Below are 17,489 nucleotides of genomic sequence, written 5' to 3'. Positions count from 1 at the left end.
AATAGCCTGCCTTAACCACTTGGTTTCAATTAGGATATGCGAAAACCTGTCCGGGGATATATCTAACATTTTCGCAAATTTTCACGGCGATAGAATGTATGGTTTATGAAAGATGATGTAATCACTATAATAATTCTAACGAGATAGGGGTTTGTGGTAATTGAAAGGGGTGATTGAAAGAAGTTGAAATTTTTGTATTATATGTGTTATTTAAATATGCTTTTTAGAAAAATAAAAAAATAATCATTCACAAAATAATAAAAAAATGTCTTCGGGGCGGTCCATCCCTTCCACTTGGTTTCAATGAAAATATCCGAAAAACTGTCCGTCGATATTCCTAACAGTTTCCCAAATTTTCACGGCGATCGGACGTATGGTTGGTGAATGCATAAACATTACAGCCATACACACACAAAAATACATCAATGTTTATATAGAATAGATGAAGTGATTGATAAATATAAAGAGTCGCTGTGCGACTTTATAATGCTGAAAAATATTATTCAGTTCTTGATTATTCCATGCCATTTTGTACAAGTTAACCAATAACAGTCATATTATTTTTGACAAATGGTTTAAATATTATACATTACTTAACGAAAAACAAACATGTGTTCTCAAAAGTGCGGTCCATTTTCTCAAATTGCAATGAATTTTTATAATTAAACCACCTTTTGTGGACGTATGATATTTTAGTAAGTTTGTTAAGGTTCTGAAGTTTATCATTATGCAGCGTTTTATTAAAATCTTGAAAAATTATAATTAATTGTAAAGGAAGGGCGCAGCCGATCTATACCAAATCGAGTTTGATTAAATGGTTTTTAAACATTTGAAATCGTCGCAGTCGTTTTTGAGAAAAAGTCGACCAAATTTCAAATTTTAGTCAAACATGCATTACTTTTTAAAAAAAAATTGTCAAATGATGATGATGAGTATAAACATTTTCATTTGTTAATATATGTATTATAAGAAACATTCGTACAAAAACTATGAACTTTACAATGATATTTATATTTATATTTATAGTAATCTCTGTTATTTTTACTCTAGTATTTAACTCTAATTATATTAATTATAACAGTACTGATACTCTTGGGTACAGCTGGAATCCATTAAAATAAATTTTCATAATTTTCTATTTATTTGCATATTTTTAATAGTTGAAATAGTCGGCACCAAAAATTTTATAGCGTTTATCAATAAATTTATATGGTCTTAGTGTTAAATATAGTATTAGATCATTAAATATAGTATTAGAATTAATTAAAAACATATTTAAAAATTACCTGAGCCATTTAGTAATTTGACCCAACAAAAATACAGGAATATATAATATAGATTCTTGTTATCTTATTAATTAAAATATCTTTAAAAAAAGTAATGGATAAAATTCACTAATCATCAGATTCCTCAGTTTCTGTTTCCGTATCAGTGTCATAAGTATTATAGCGCGGTTTATCAATTGCACGCAAACCACATTGCGGACGTCGTGTAGTTGGCAACCATGAACCTTTGAACCGCTTTGGGTGTCTATTTCCACCTTGTTTTATAAAATTACGTGTAATTCTTTGCGTATTTTTATTACTATCAGTGCTAAAAATAATTTCTGGAGGCAACTTGAAGTGGACTCTCTTTCTCTTCAAGGATTCAGTATTGTTTTCATCGGCTCTGGAACTAGAGCTGGGCGAGAAGTTACATGAAGATGAAACTAAAGTGTCAATGTTTAAGTCTTGGCTTGCATACATGCGAGATTGGAGGCAAAAGTTCTCATTATCATCATCATCCTCATCCTCATCAGTCATTTTTGAGTGCCAATCTAAGGATCTTAAATTTGTCGTATCGGGTTTATCCTCTCTGATCGCATTTGATGAGCAAGCGTTGAAATTGACACCTTTTTCTTTTGAAGAAGAGTGCATCGTCAACTTTAGGGCGTTTACTACATCTGCCCATGAATTGATCGGGAGTTCGCACTCTGAATCCTCTGATGATACATCTCCCACGCAACTGGGTTTCAGGGTAGATAAAGCTGACAGTATCGATACTGATTTCTTCTGACCTTCAAACATCGAAGCTGGTGTATCTTTCTTCTGACCATGATAGACATTGTCACCATCCATTGATTCAAATAACAAATCTAATTATAAAAAAAGAATTAGTATAATTAGCATAATTTTCTCTATTTAATTTATAATAAAACATAATATTATTCTATATAAGTTTAATAAAACAACATCGAAAACGTGTTGATAATGATAATAATAAAATGTTCCAACAATTTTACTGATATTTGTGCTTTGCAATTTAAATTCCAAGACGTAAATAATTAGATATGCATTACAAAACTACACATCAAAGTTGCGAATAATGCTAATAAAATCTCAATGATAGTTTCATAAGAAACCAATAGCGCATGAAAAATATAACAAAATATTGATTTTAGAGCATTAGTTTTAATTTGATATAAATATTACCTGATGCTTCATGATGAATTTCTCGATTAACCCAGTACTTCGAACCCCTACTTTGATTCCCTTCTGAAATATTCGGTTTTCCATGTTGTGGAAAAAATCGACTTACAAATGGACTCCTGCGAATATTTGTTGTTTTTTTCATATAGACAGACGATTTTTTATTTCCTACAGCAGTGTCCTCTTTTTCTTTGGTGTCTGCTCTGATAATAAGATACTTTGTCGGCTTCATTTGACAATCATGAAGTTTTGGCTCTTCAGAAAAATTTGCTGTTGCTGATTCCATGTCTATATCAGAATCAGTTTCAAATTTGCAGATTTCCCTGTTATTTTCCGTGCATTGCAGGCTGCAAATCTTGGCTGGTTCAATTACTTTGGGTGACAAAAAGTTATTTGTAGTTATATCATCTTGGGTATCACCAACACTGTCACATATTATATAATTCAAATCACTAAAAGTGACTTTTTTACGACTGGTTTTCTCTCTGTTTTGTTGGGCCAAGGAATCCTGAAAATAAAAAAAAATATTGATTTTTTTACAATTTTAAAATGTATATTATACAAGTGTTTTGTAAAAAGTTGTGAAACATTTAAATATACTGACCATTATGTCAGTTGACTATTAAACCAACAACTGAACTGAACGTTCCAAGAAATTATGCTTAGCGATTATCGGCAAGCCGAATACTCACATTTGTTTTTGTGTTTCAATATAAATATTTTCATAATAATCGTATAAAATATTAGAACTTTATCGCTACGTACTATAACTTACATATCTCCCTCCATGCCTTGTTGATTCACAGTTATTATTGTTTTGGTTTACGTATACTGCAAATGAACTAAACAGTTAAGCAGAATTATTTTTAAAGCAATACAAGCCGAATCATGTATAGGTGACATCTACAAAATATTCAATAACAAATATAATATTTTGCCAATTATTTGTGTAAATGTAATAATCTGTGAACCTGCAATTATGACATTATTAACTTCCCGAAGGAGAAGTTTATGTTTTCATCAAAAAATCCGAATCGCTAATTTTATGTTTTCTCGACGTTTCAAGCCATTCTGAATCGAATGAGACCAAATTTGGAAAAAGTATGTGTGTATGTGTGCGTGTGCGTGAACAGAGTTTTTGCCGTAAATCGACGTTTTCTTAAAAATGGCTGCACCGATTTCAAAAATTTAGAAGCGATTCGATGAATCTCGATGAGGCGTAGCGTTTTTCAATTTTGTGCGACGATCGGCCTAACCGTTTCTTCGTAAATAGCAGAAAAGTGAAAAATTTCTCGTCTACGTTTTAGCCGGCAATTATGATTCGATTTTGAAAATTCAAAAATCGTTTGAAAGATATTGGTTGGGAATCGACCTGATTAGTTTTTGATAAAGATCGACCGGGCCGTTTTCTTGTAATAAAGTGTTAAAAAAAAAAAATTTCGACGTTTTTCTTTGTAATTTGGCAAAGAAGTGTTATACTTTTCGATCACATTTAAGCTCCTACTACCGAATCGATTTAAAAAAATCAAAAACTTTTCGAAAGATATTAGTTGGGAATGATACTGATAAGTTTTAAGTGAAAATCTACCGATCCGTTTTCTTGTAATTAACTGCTGAAAAAAAAAATTAAGACAATTTTTATAGAACTTTTGTTGGCGATATATATCATGGTCTTGTAGAACTTACTAAAATATTAATGCTTTGCGACAAGTAGTTTAATTTTAAAAATTCATCAAAGCTTAAGAAAATGATTAGTTTTTTTGACGTTTGTTAAAATTAAAATTAGACGATTTACTTGGTATAAAGCTAGAGTACTTGGTCTTAATGAACATACTAAACTATTAAAGTTTTATGAAATTATAAAAATTGTTGATTTTTGAAAATTAGCTTTTAGAAAATACTGCGGGTTAACGTCTTCGTTCGTTTTCAATTACATGTAACAAATCCACTCGGCATACTTTTAATCACTATTGATTAAGTCATTTATTTACACATATCGGGAAGTTCATGTAACTTGCCTCAAGGCAAAATTCCAATACCAACTAGTTATTACTTATGGTGGACAGCATAAATGATCTTTATAAGAAAATTCAGATAAAAATAGATACGCTGGAATTTAATATGTTCCCAACTCTGTTCTAATTGCTCATTATTTTACGTCTTTCAATTACAAATACTTATTTATAATCAATAATAATAATTCTTGCAGCGCAATTTAACAGTATTTTCAGATAGACAATTTATACAACTGATCATTCTAATTAAGCTTTAGATAAAATCATTTGTTTTGTTTTTATTAACTTCCCGAAAGAGTTTATGTTTTCATAAAAAAATCCGAGTCGCTAATTTTATGTTTTCTCAACGTTTCAAGCCATTCTGAATTGAATGAGGCCAAATTTGGAAAAAGTATGTGTGTGTGTGAACAGATTTTTTGCCGTAATTCGACGTTTTCTCAAAAACGGCTGGACCGATTTCAAAAATTTAAAAGCCATTCGATATATCTCGATGAGGATTAGCGTTTATCAGTTTTGTGCAACGATCGACCAAGCCGTTTCTTTATGAATAGCAGAAAAGTGAAAAAAAATTTGTCCATGTTATAGCCTGCAATTCTGAATCGTTTAGCCACGTTTTATCCTGCAATTTTGAAAATTCAAAAACCGTTCGAAAGATATTGGTTGGGAATCCTGCTGATTAGTTTTTGGTAAAGATCGGCTGAGCCGTTTTCTTGTAATAAAGTGTTTAATTTTTTTTTCGACGATTTTTGTGATTATTTTTTGACGGTAGATACCATAGACTTATAGATCATACTAAAATATTACGGCCCTACGACAACTCGTTTAACTTTAAAAATTTGTCAAAGTTTGCAAAAATTGATGACCTTTGAACAACGTTTTCTCAAAAACGCCTGAACCGATTTCAGAAATTTAAAAACCATTTGATGTATCTCAATGAGGATTATCGTTTGTCAGTTTTGTGAGACGGTCTGCCGAGCCGTTCTTTGTAATTAAAAAAAAAGTTTTAAACTTTTCGTCGAATCGATTTTAAAAAATCAAAAACTGTTCGAAAGATATTAGTCGGGAATGATACTAATTAGTTTTAAAAGTAATAGTAATTTTGTGAAAATCTACCAAGTCTACCTTGTAATTAACTGTTGAAAAAAATATAAACCGATTTTTATGGAACTTTTTTTGGCGATATATATATCATGGTCTTATAGAACTTACTGAAATATTACGGCCTTGCGACAATTAGTTTAACTTTAAAAATTCATTAAAGTTTGAGAAAATGAGTAGTTTTTTCAGTGGCGTACCTAGAACTTTTGCCGCCCGGGGCGATCTCCAGATTGCCGAAATCTGAAAAAATATATTTTTGAAAATTTCGAAAATTTTGAAAAAATGGCTTTTTTTGAAAAAAATGTTTTTTATATTTTGAATTTTTTTGAACATTTTTAACTTTTTTGCAACTCAATCGCGCTGCGCAGCTGTTTTGGAGACGAAATATCGAAGCGAAACGGATAGGCATTGATACGGAACCCATAGAAATGTAAATTAAATTTGTTCATATTCTAATGATCATTTTGTCTAATGATCATTTTGGGCCGCCAAATGTTATTTTTTTACTTTTTCTTAATGATTCTCTGTAATTGCTAGATCTCTAGACCTGTCATCCCAAAAACAGTTCTTCGTTTAGTTAATACGTATAAAATGTTTTTTGAATTATTTAAAACGGACGCTTCGTTCTCTCAAGAACTAAATTACAATTTTTGGCTTTTTTGCCCCGTGTCTTTGAAACGGCTGGACCCGCTTTTGCCAAAAACTAATTAGCACGTTTTGTCAGTACGAATCGAATGTTTTGTTGAAATAGGTTGATGCGTGTTCCTACAATCAGCGACGAAAGTTTGTATCTAAACACACGCACACATCCATTTTTTCTAAGGTATGCCAAAATTTAGAAACCTCTTGAAACTATCTGAAACGTAAAGATATATAAAAAATTTCACTTTCGATATTTATGCGATTACTATATATATAGCTTTCCCTATGGAACGTTAATAAATTATTACATTATTTAATCAATATTAATTAATACACAGAGTTTTTTACAATTTTTTTAGACATATTTATACGCACATATTTATATAATGCCCTAAGGCTTTGCAGACCTAGCAAACCGCCTTCCGCCAGCCCTGATTTTCAAAAGAAAAATTGATGATTTAAAAAAATATTGATATGTCACTTCAAAGTAATCATATGAACTTTTCAAAAGAAATGACATTTATAAGATGATATGAAAAAATAGGAAAAATCGCTGAACAAAATCGTAAAGATGCTTATACGAATTCAACGAATTTTAATGAATACAATAAAATAAAATTATTAACCTGTTCTTAAATTAGAATTCAAAATTTACACTAATAAACATTTATATACACCGAGGAATAAAATTCTAAATCATATGGTTAATCATAATTTATATAAATCAAATATTGACAATAATAACAATCATAATGATTATTTATAATTCAAGAAAGAAAACTAGTGGTGTATGGCATTGTAACTTAAGGCAAATTGCTGGAACTTCCCGTACCGTAATGATATATTCGAGCAAAATTTTCAAATATATAATTATAATTACTGTAACTTATATATGTTTACAGAAAAGTAAATAAACAAAATTCAATCAATCAATAAAATGAAGGACATTGTCTAATATTTAGTAGAAATATATAAAAAAAGTTAAAATTATTTATTTCAAGTATATAGTGAGCATTTGAACTTTAGGCAGAATTCAAATAAATCTCCACGTAGAAAGTTTTTTGAATTATTCAAATAAGATGCTTAGTTCTCTCAAAAACAGTTATTCTTTGCACATTTTGCTTGGTATCTCCGAAACGATTGGATCTGCCTTTGCCAAAAACTAATCACCACTTCTCCTCATCATTACAAATTGAAGTTTTTTGCATCAATCAAATCGAATGTTCTATTCTCTCAAAAACTCGATTTCTATTTTCTGTACCCTTTGGTTGTGTCATCAAATCGGTTGATCGGGGCGCCCGAAAACGTGAACGAAAAAATGCGGACGCACAAAACACACTCACTTCCATTTTTTCTGAGGTATTGCAAAATGTTCAGAAACCTTCAAAACGTGAAGAAATTTAAAAATTTTCATTTTCGATTTTCGGTCCATTACTATAACTTACCCTACGGAAGTTAATAAATATGAAATGAATAAGTTGCTTTTTACAACTATGTATAAATAAACTAAAAAATGCCGCCCCAAAATAAGTTTCGCCCGGGGCGGACCACCCCACGGCCCCCCGTAGGTACGCCACTGAGTTTTTTTGACGTTTGTTAAAATTAAAATTAGACGATTTACTTGGTATAGTGATAGAGTACTTGGTCCTAATGAACATACTAAACCGTTAAAGTCCTATGGAAACTGATTCAATTATAAAAATCATTGATTTGTGAAAATTTGCTTTTAGAAAATACTTAGATGAAATGAGAAGTATAGTAGAAGAAATAAGAAGTGTTTAGAAGAAGAAATGAGAAGATAGTAAAGAAGACGAAAGAAGAATGCAGATAAGTTAAGAAGTATAGAAGAATAGGATTATATGAAGAAGAAGATAATATGAAAATGAAGAATGTATAAAATATATGATTGTATAGAATAATGTAGCGAGGCTAATAAAATAATAATAATAATAATAATAAACATCTATATTAGAATTTTAATACACACATACACAGGCGTATGTTTGTTTATACGTATGTATTTCGAAATTCAAAACCAATATTAAACCAATTTAATATTTTATTAACTTCCCGTAGGGCAAGTTATAGTAATCGCAAAAAAATCGAAAATGAAAATTTTTGCATTTCTCGACGTTTCAAAGGTTTCTGAATATTTTGGCATACCTTAGAAAAAATGGATGTATGTGTGTGTGTGTGTGTGTGTGTGTGTGTGTGCGTGTGTGTATGTATGTGCGGATACAAATTTTCGTCGACGATTTCGGGAACACCGATCAACCGATTTGAATAATTCAAAAAACATTCGATTCGTATTGATAAGGAGACGTGCTGATTAGTTTTTGGCGAAGTCAGGTCTAGCCGTTCCGAAGATACGGGGCAAAAAGTGCCGAAAACGGTAACTCAGTTTTTAAGAGAACGGAGCGTCCGATTTTAATAATTCAAAAAACATTTTACTTGTATTGACAAGGTGAAGTACCGATCAAATTTTCATAAAGACAGGTCTAGCGGTTTCGGAGATCTAATGAAAAAAGTAAAAAACAATGCCATTTGGCGGTCAAAAATGATCATTAGACATATGCACATCAAATTATCAGATATTTTATAGAGATTTTAACAATAAGTATAATTTTGGTTTACATTCCTATGGGTTCCGTACCAATGTTTACGCGTTAGACGTCGACGCGACGCTTACGCGGTTTGATATTTCGTCTTTATGCAGTTAAAGTAGTACGATTGCTTCGAAAACAAGTTTAGATCTTTCAAAATATGTCAAAATAAAGAAAACATTTTTTATCAAAAAAAAAAATAAATAAATAAAAAAAAATTAAAATATATATATTTTTTTTAAAAAAAAGTAATTTTTTGTCTAATTGTTTGCCAAAAATCTTATTTTTTTGAAGTAAATTTTTTTCAAAAATGTTAATCGTTTTTAAAAAAATAATAATTTTTGGTACGGGAAGTTCCAGCAATTTGCCTTAAGGCACAATGCCTTAATTGCCTTAAGACAGAATTCCACTAACAGCTAGTTGATAAATACTTTATATAATATATATATATATATATATATATATATATATAGAATTTTATGATATGAGTGGAACGAATATTAATTGTTTAATATGAACAAAACAGCACTCAGATTTGTTTAATATATATATATATATATATATATATATATATATATATGTGTGTGTGTGTGTGTATGCATATTATACCTATGAGTTTTTTGCGAAAAAGTGCATCCAGTGTAATGTCTTGGCCACCTTGTTCCTTTTCTTTAGTTTAGTTCTACAACAAGTAAAACAAATAATTTTCATAATATTATATAAATATAGACTTTTTGGAATGAAACACAAAAATTATAAATTTTGTCTTTATGAATGATTGTTACTCAAAGATGTATGCTAACAGAGTGTCATTGAATTGCAGAAAATGAAAAGCATGCGTAAGCCATATATAATTTCAAACAAATAACACATATTTCAATAATACCCAATAATATTGTTATTCATTCACTATCATCCGAACAATGAACAATTCATTTACATTTTACACTAATAATTAAATAATTATCTGTATAAAACTATATCTAAGTAATGTAGCGTGTCGCGTTAATGAAAATCACATTATTAATACACATAGTTCTTTTTTCTTTCATTTGAAAAAATACGTAACATTTAAAAATATTGCAAATATTTTAAAACTCGGTGCAGAATTCCGAATCAAATACCAGAATAATATGCATATCATGTATATGCATACTCAATAATATTATTATCAAAATATTATAACAGTAAAATTTATTACAGAGGTTATTGAAAATATAAACGACAAAGAAATGTGAGTGTTTTACAGAAAAAAAATAAAACTAGTGAAGTAAATGTACCGAAAATAAACATTTTTAAAAAATTTTAACAAATATTAAAAATTTGATTCTTGAGAATTTTGAGATGACTCATTTAATTTTTTTTTTTTTGTATTTTGAATTTTGTTGAAAATCCTGATTTTTTCTTCGAAGAAATCACGCTGCGTAGCTGTTTTAGAGACGAAATATCGAAGCGCGTAAGTGCCGCGCCGCAGTCTAACGCAGAAACATTAGTACGGAACCCATAAAAATGTGAATTTGTACTTATTATTGAAATCTCTATAAAATCTCTGGTAATTCAATGTGCATAAGTCTAATGATCATTTTGACCACCAAATATGTTTTTAACTTTTTCGGTATTTTCGAAACCGTTGGACCTATCTCCCCAAAAATTTAATCAGTTCTTCATTTCATCAAATAATATAAAATGTTTTTTGAATCATTCAAATCGGTTGATCCGTTGTCTCGAATTTTTTTTAAATTTTATTTTTATTCTGCAATCTATAAAAATAATTACATTTAGCAGAGAATGCTGACAAGTTGTTCACAATTAATTGCCTACAAATTAGTAGATACCCCCAGTGGCGTATTTACTAGAGCTAATAGAAAAAAAAAACTAAAGAAAAAAAAACTATAAATAAACTATATTAGATCTCCAGCTATTTTTCTTTTGAGCCTGGTCGGCTGGCCTTCCTGATATAAATGACTTGCTAATTGGTTAGGATGGACGTCAATTCTATTCTTATAATTAATAGCAACCATTGTTATATGTTCTTGAATTGTAGGTATGCCCGTCGTCGTCGAAATATGTCGTCGAAAATTGTATACGCATATAAATACATACATACATACATACATACACACACATACTTACATACATACATTTTTTAAGGTATGCAAAATTTTCAGAAACATTTGAAACGTAAAGATATGCAAATATTTTCATTCTCGATTTTTTTACAATTACTATTCACCACGGGAGTTAAATAGATCGACTAAATATTAAAAACAATAATATCTAAATACCGAAAACCAGCATGAAAAAAAAAACTTACGATTAGAAATGTGAAAACGTTGCACGAGGTTTGAGAAAACTTGAAAAGCTTTAGCATAACAGCATTTTATAGATTTATCTCATCCATTTATTGAAAAGTAGCAAGTTCACATACTTGTAATAAAATATCTCAGTTTTTGAAATTGCAATGTACCTAGTAATTCGGTATGCTCCTCACCTATGCATGACTTACATTTAGTGAATTATTTTAAACACGCAAATTATTTATAAACTGAAATTATCTCAACAATGAATGGATGGCGTTGTTAGTAGCCTTGAAAATGTCTTCAGTAAATATTATAATTAAGTTTTTCGACGTGAGTAAGACAGCCGTTTTATATAGATAAGTTAGATTAATTCATATAAAGAATAGTTAAAATATCAAACAGACTTTTGCAAAAGCATGAAGTAGATGTTGACAACATATACCCTAATATTAAAACATCGAATACTATGTAATGAATTAATATATCGACTAATTTCTGTAAAACAAATCAAATGCAATACTTAATGCAAACTGTACTTTATGCAGTTGGTTGCAAGCCTTAACGTTGGCCATGATGTGTCCGATTCAGGTTATGTTGACATATAATGTGTTTTTCCGTTACAGTAATAAGTAAACGTTAAAAAACTTCTCTTCAGATGTCAAAATATATATTACAAAGCAACGTCTATCAAGAATTTAGTAGGACCTAATGATACTTATAAATTGAAGGTAATAAATTTATATATATATATATATATATATATATATTATATATATATATATATATATATATATATACACATATATATACACCTAAGTCTGTTTTTACACGGAGATTGGTTCCAGAAGAATCCGTGTAAAAAAAAAACGTGCAAAAAAAGACATTGATCTTATACAAAAATGGGTGATTTGTTCCTAATCTCTAAAACCTATTGAAATTAGTGAAAAGCAAGAATTTTTAGGGTATTCCTCTAAATGAGTGCTATTCACATTTGCTTTGACCAGTAAAAATTGTTTGCACGCACTAAAGGGGAATTCACTTAAATTTTTAAGCTAATGTTCGCAAACTATCGATACTATCGTTTGTTTCAGACTTTTTTCTTTCATAAATACTTTTTTGTGATATTCGCAAAAATTAAATTTGACAAAAAAAATTAAGTACATAAAATTTCAAATCGTGCTAAATGGAATAAAATCGTATAAAAAAATTAAAAATGTTCAATTTTCAAACCGTGTTATATCAAAACCGTGTAAAAACAGACTTAGGTGTATATATATTTTTTTAAATATTTCCAATGTCTTCTTCAAATCGTCTGCTTCTACAACATTGTTAACGCTATGAATTCTTCCAACTAGAAGTGTAGATGTTAGCATTTACTATACCTATATATAAATTTTACTTATATCTTAACTTGTTTTGTAATTTGCCAAATAGGTTACAAACAAAATTTATTTAGTGTGAATGTCAACTAAAACTTAATGTTTAGTACACAGAAGTATATGATGTATGTATTCATTTGACATTTTTTTGGATATATGTATTGCGATTTAATGTTTGATTCTAATGTGAGTTACCCATAATTTTTTCCCAAACAAATTGTAATAAACATTACTCAAATGCTAAGGTATCACGGGACAATTAGAGATTAAATCAAAACAGATATCAAGTAGCTTTCCCTTTTATAAATTGAACGCAAATTAATGTAAACCTATTTTTTTTCTCTTAACATTAAATTAAATAAACTCGAGCATAATATATATATATGTATATATGAATATTATTAATTTGTATAAAATATGTAACAATAAATACTGAACATAATATTAATGTATTCATTTTACTGTTAATTGCGATCAAGGGTCAAATTTGTAAGTCATTCTTTAAAAAAATCATTTCTTTCTTTTTAAAGCATTCAATTCTCCTTGCTGCAAAGCTGCTTCTGCATATATTCGTTTAACTTTCTCCTTACGCTCCATATCACTTTAAAAGAAAAATAAATTAATAAAGTATTGTGCATCTTATGTAATAAAAATTATAAATTTTAATTGACTTACCTTGCCATTTGTTTCTTGATATGCATATTTGCTATGTATGATTTATCTCGTCTTATTTCTCTTAAAGCACCTTTCATTTCTTTTTTGTATTTATGCAATAATTTTTCATGTTCTGCCTTCTCTTTAGACATTGGCCTATGTCTCTTTCCATCATAAATTATCTATTGATGCATATAATAGAAATTGTAAGCATATTTAAGGTACAAAACTAATTTTTAGATGAAAATAAGATATTATCTATTAATATAAATACCATGGCTGATAATATATAATAATAATAAATAATATGTACACTGTTTATATATACCTTTTCAATATTTGGTTCATAGAGCCTCAATGCCTTTGGCCTTGATTTTTCTAATTGCATATACACCTTCATCTGCTCTTGGCATTTTTTCAGGGATTTAGTGCTGCTTTCATACTGCTTCTTAATTGTCTCAGGATAATTTTCGATATGTACAAGTGGCAATAATCTCATGTGATATTCAAAAAGCACATCGGCAGCTTCTAAGTTACTTATATTATCACAGAATTCATTTAAAAACTTGAGTGCATTATGAAATACACGTTTTTTAAAATCTGTATCAATTTCTCCATCAATAAAGTCCATCGATGAGAGTTTGGTATCTTGACCTAATTCAGAGGTATTGTCTATCATTTCTTCCACAACAAGTAAAGTACTAAAAGATCCATGAGATTTAAAAGGCGGCAGAGCTTTTACTATTTGTATTGATTTTTTGGGCACAGCCATATGTATTATACCACCAATGAAGTTCAAAGCTGCTGGTAAGAAACGTTTTGACAAGACCGTGTACTAAAAATTAAAACAATTGTTGTTAATGCACAATATATTAAGATAAATTAATAAAGCGTACCCAAACATACCACTTATTATTACTACTTTTATTTTTAGTTGAGTCGGGAAAAGTATGTATTAGAATGTAAAAAACAAATACTAAAACCAAATTACAATTATAATTTCAGCTAAATATTACCTCTAATAACAATGTAACCACGAAAAGTCCTGAAGTAATATCCTTTTTGCTTTTCACTTTGCATCTAGACAATATTTGAGACATGAATGTTAAAGCAGGTGTAACAATTTGATGCCTAAAATCTGATGTGGGAAATAATACAGATATAAGTTTAAAAAATATAAGTGTATCCAATTCCGGATAGGAACTTTTATTTTTCCTGAAATCTTTTTGTTTCTCTTTAATGACTTCCATAAAACATGTATACGCATTTCCAGGATTCATTTGGCACAAATCATAGATATATGGTGTCAATCGATCTAAAGTGAAGAAGTTTTTCTTTATTGATTCATCAACATTCGAAAATAAATCATTTATATATTGCAGCAGATATGCTAAAAGGGTTCCCAATTTTTCCTTGTTGCCCTCAGATAGACTTGGATGATTACATTTGATCATACGCTCAATTATTATTCCTTGATGGATTGGTGATTGATTACTTAATAGTTGTTCCAATTCTTCATAATTTTCAGCTATTTTGAATGTGTATGGCAATTCAGAGGCTGCTGCGTCCATAATTTTTTTTCTCTTTAATAAATCATTCTTAATCTTTCTCGAATTTTCATCCATACTTTGTGTTTTCACTATATTCACTTCGCCACCTAAGTCTTTAGTCTCGACTCTGGGTTGATCATTGGGTTTGAAACATACTTTACTTCTACTTTGACAATCTAATTTAGAGACAAGGCACTCAGAATTCTTGTCGTCTTCACTCACAATATTGTCTATTATGGATTTATTGTTATCCTTGTCCATTTTTTCACAATTGTGGCTTTCTTGTTCCATGATGTCATCATTTTCACTATTTGTTTCTTCTTCATCCATTTCATGTTTATCCTTCTCTTTTATTTCTCCTACTTGAGATTCGTTTTCATCAGAAGAGTCATCAGCTTTTAAATCATTCAAAGAATCTGTCTCGCTTTCATCATCACTACTATCATCGTTGTCTTCATCGCTTTCCATATCTGAGTTATTCACCCCTTCAGCAACTTTATCTACAAAAATTACATCGCAAATAAATAAACACTATAATTTATATGTATAATTTCCTTATAATACATTGTATACATCTTTACAATACATTGTATACAACTTTATACATACCACTTTCTTCTGCTATTCGTGAACCATTTATAAGATTGCCATCTTTATCATATTGAAGAGTAAAATCTGATTCAGGCTCAAGGAAGAATCCATCATCCAAATCATCAGCAGAGCGATGTTTGCTTTGTGTACTTCTTTCAGTTGTACCACTATTCATTCTTGCTAAACGATCTTGTTCCAGCTGCTCTAATTTTTCTTTATCTTCTTTTGCAATTTCATCCTCTGTTTTTAACTTATCCGCTGGCTAAAAAAAAAATTTAATCCGCATTAATTAGTACTTAGGTTCAAGAATTGTAAAAAATGCTTAGTTTGATTACAGCTCTTACCGTTCCCCTAGCTTCGAACTTTAATAGTCTTACAGCCATGTCATAATCATCATTATTTTTTTCAGGTGGATCTTGTAATTTAGAACCTTTATGCTGGTTAACTAATGGTAGCAAATCTTTCCACTCAGAATCTAATTTTTCTGTCATCTCTATTGTAGCTTCCCTTTCCTTCTGTTTCTCTAATTTCCTTTTTTTGGATTCCACAATTAATTGATCAATCAAATCTTTTCTAGATTTACCTCCATCTTCACCAGTATTTCTAAATAAACCACCACCGAAATGAGCCTCTGCTACAAAGTTTCCTGCAAGGTAAAAAATTGCATATTTATTTATCTATCTATCTAAAATTAGACTATATGAACTTTCTCCTAAATGAATTGCTAGTGTAAAAACATGTAATTTCATACCTTCGAGCCTGCCAGTTCCCCTTCGACCAGATTCTTCATCACTAAATTCATCATCTGATCTAGGATCATCAAATTTTTCAATTTCTTGCAAGGTTTGGCCACTAAAATGCAAAAAAAATGTTATAATCACTATCTTGACTATAGCAAGTAACAATTATTTATCTTTTTACAAGCAAAATGTGACTAATAAATACAAACAGTTGTAATACATATAAGATAACTGAAATAAGTCAATGTATGTTTGAAAAAATGATATTATAATACTAAGCTGAATTTTTAGAACTATAATATCTGAACAAAATGCTGACATGATTCAATAATATTAATTTGTGTGTCGGGTTCAAAATTAGTTATCAGGCTCAAATCTACAAACACTAAATTGACATTAGCAATTTCATAGACTGTAATATTGAATGACATAACTATTTGTTAAATTTGATTGTAAACTACATAATTATAGTCAATCGAATTGCTACTGTACAAAGTGAAAAACTTAAAAGATAGCATTTAAATGATTCATTAAATTGAATAAAATAATCCAAAAACTTCATTAATTTACATACTTATGTGTAAGCAATGTATCTTCCAAATTGTATATACTATGCTTGTTTCCATGGAGTTTTTGTTGTTCAGCAGTAAAGCGAGCAGTGATTCGATCTTCAGCAGTCATTGCTGCATTGCGTTCACCTATTCTTCGATCCACAAATTTGTTTGATTTATGGCGACGAATGAACTCCTGACCCAATGTATTTTTTCTCTAAATATTAATATAAGTTAGATTCATGAACAATTATTTTTTAACTTATTCTGGTGTAAATTTAACCTTAGTAATAGCCTTTGCTCTGGCAATTCCCGGAAGGCCCTTGTCATTTTTAGATTTTCGCCCGAGAACTCGTATTTTTTCTTTATTTACGTGCACTTCAAAAGGGTTTAGGACCTTCTTCACTACCTTTTTAGCACGTAAGTTATCTGCTTTGCTCGATTTGTTTTTTACTTTGACCATCTTGTTATGAAATATAAATTTGCGTAATAATGAAAAATCGTAATATGTTTCTTCAGCTACATTTAAATACTTGCTAGAAAATAACAATATTAATAAAAAAATCTAACCCCAAAACTAACATGTGAATTGAAAACAATTTTCAGTCAGTTGACCATAGATGTCAGCCTGATGTCAGTAGGAATGTCAGCGGATGTCAGATCCACTTACCGACGACAGCGCAAACAAATTGGTAATCTTAGTTGAAGCGCGCGCAAATCAAAGTTGCATTCCAAAAAATAAATAAATGAAATAGATATTGGTAAATAGTAGATCAATTCAAATAATTTTTAAGTTATAATTGAGTTATTATTCATTATTTATGATGATAATTAGTCTGCACGATGCTTTTCAATTTTTAACTTCCCGAAGGAGAAGTTTGTTTTCATAAAAAAAATT

General features: G+C 29.6%; 2 protein-coding genes across 8 annotated transcripts; both read right to left on the bottom strand.

The window, feature by feature from the left end:
• Positions 1-1,226: 1,226 nt before the first annotated feature.
• On the bottom strand, positions 1,227-11,355 carry LOC113378031. Of its 7 annotated transcripts, none has more exons than XM_026618538.1 (5): positions 11,294-11,338; positions 9,436-9,508; positions 3,244-3,371; positions 2,472-2,976; positions 1,227-2,134 (listed from the first exon to the last, which is right to left on the bottom strand). In XM_026618538.1, the coding sequence occupies exons 4-5, from the start codon at positions 2,752-2,754 to the stop codon at positions 1,395-1,397; spliced, it is 1,023 nt and encodes a 340-aa protein (XP_026474323.1). In that variant the 5' UTR covers positions 2,755-2,976; positions 3,244-3,371; positions 9,436-9,508; positions 11,294-11,338; the 3' UTR covers positions 1,227-1,394. The 7 variants fall into 7 exon arrangements, with proteins under 7 accessions (XP_026474323.1, XP_026474322.1, XP_026474318.1 ...); XM_026618537.1 differs by lacking the exon at positions 11,294-11,338 and adding an exon at positions 11,141-11,279; XM_026618533.1 differs by lacking the exon at positions 11,294-11,338 and adding an exon at positions 9,713-9,831.
• Positions 11,356-12,985: 1,630 nt separating this feature from the next.
• Positions 12,986-17,187, bottom strand: LOC113378357 (nucleolar protein 14 homolog). Its single transcript, XM_026618895.1, has 9 exons — positions 16,875-17,187; positions 16,615-16,808; positions 16,052-16,152; positions 15,645-15,946; positions 15,319-15,562; positions 14,176-15,209; positions 13,488-13,994; positions 13,181-13,341; positions 12,986-13,106 (listed from the first exon to the last, which is right to left on the bottom strand). The coding sequence occupies exons 1-9, from the start codon at positions 17,052-17,054 to the stop codon at positions 13,016-13,018; spliced, it is 2,814 nt and encodes a 937-aa protein (XP_026474680.1). The 5' UTR covers positions 17,055-17,187; the 3' UTR covers positions 12,986-13,015.
• Positions 17,188-17,489: the final 302 nt, after the last annotated feature.

The sequence above is a fragment of the Ctenocephalides felis genome, unplaced genomic scaffold (assembly GCF_003426905.1).
Source record: "Ctenocephalides felis isolate EL2017-DRISC unplaced genomic scaffold, ASM342690v1 CF-g0.4_SCAFFOLD_01886, whole genome shotgun sequence".
NCBI classification, from domain to species: Eukaryota; Metazoa; Arthropoda; class Insecta; order Siphonaptera; family Pulicidae; genus Ctenocephalides; species Ctenocephalides felis.
The sequence above is the reverse complement of the archived record's forward strand: the minus strand, read 5'-3'. Positions and strand labels throughout refer to the sequence as shown.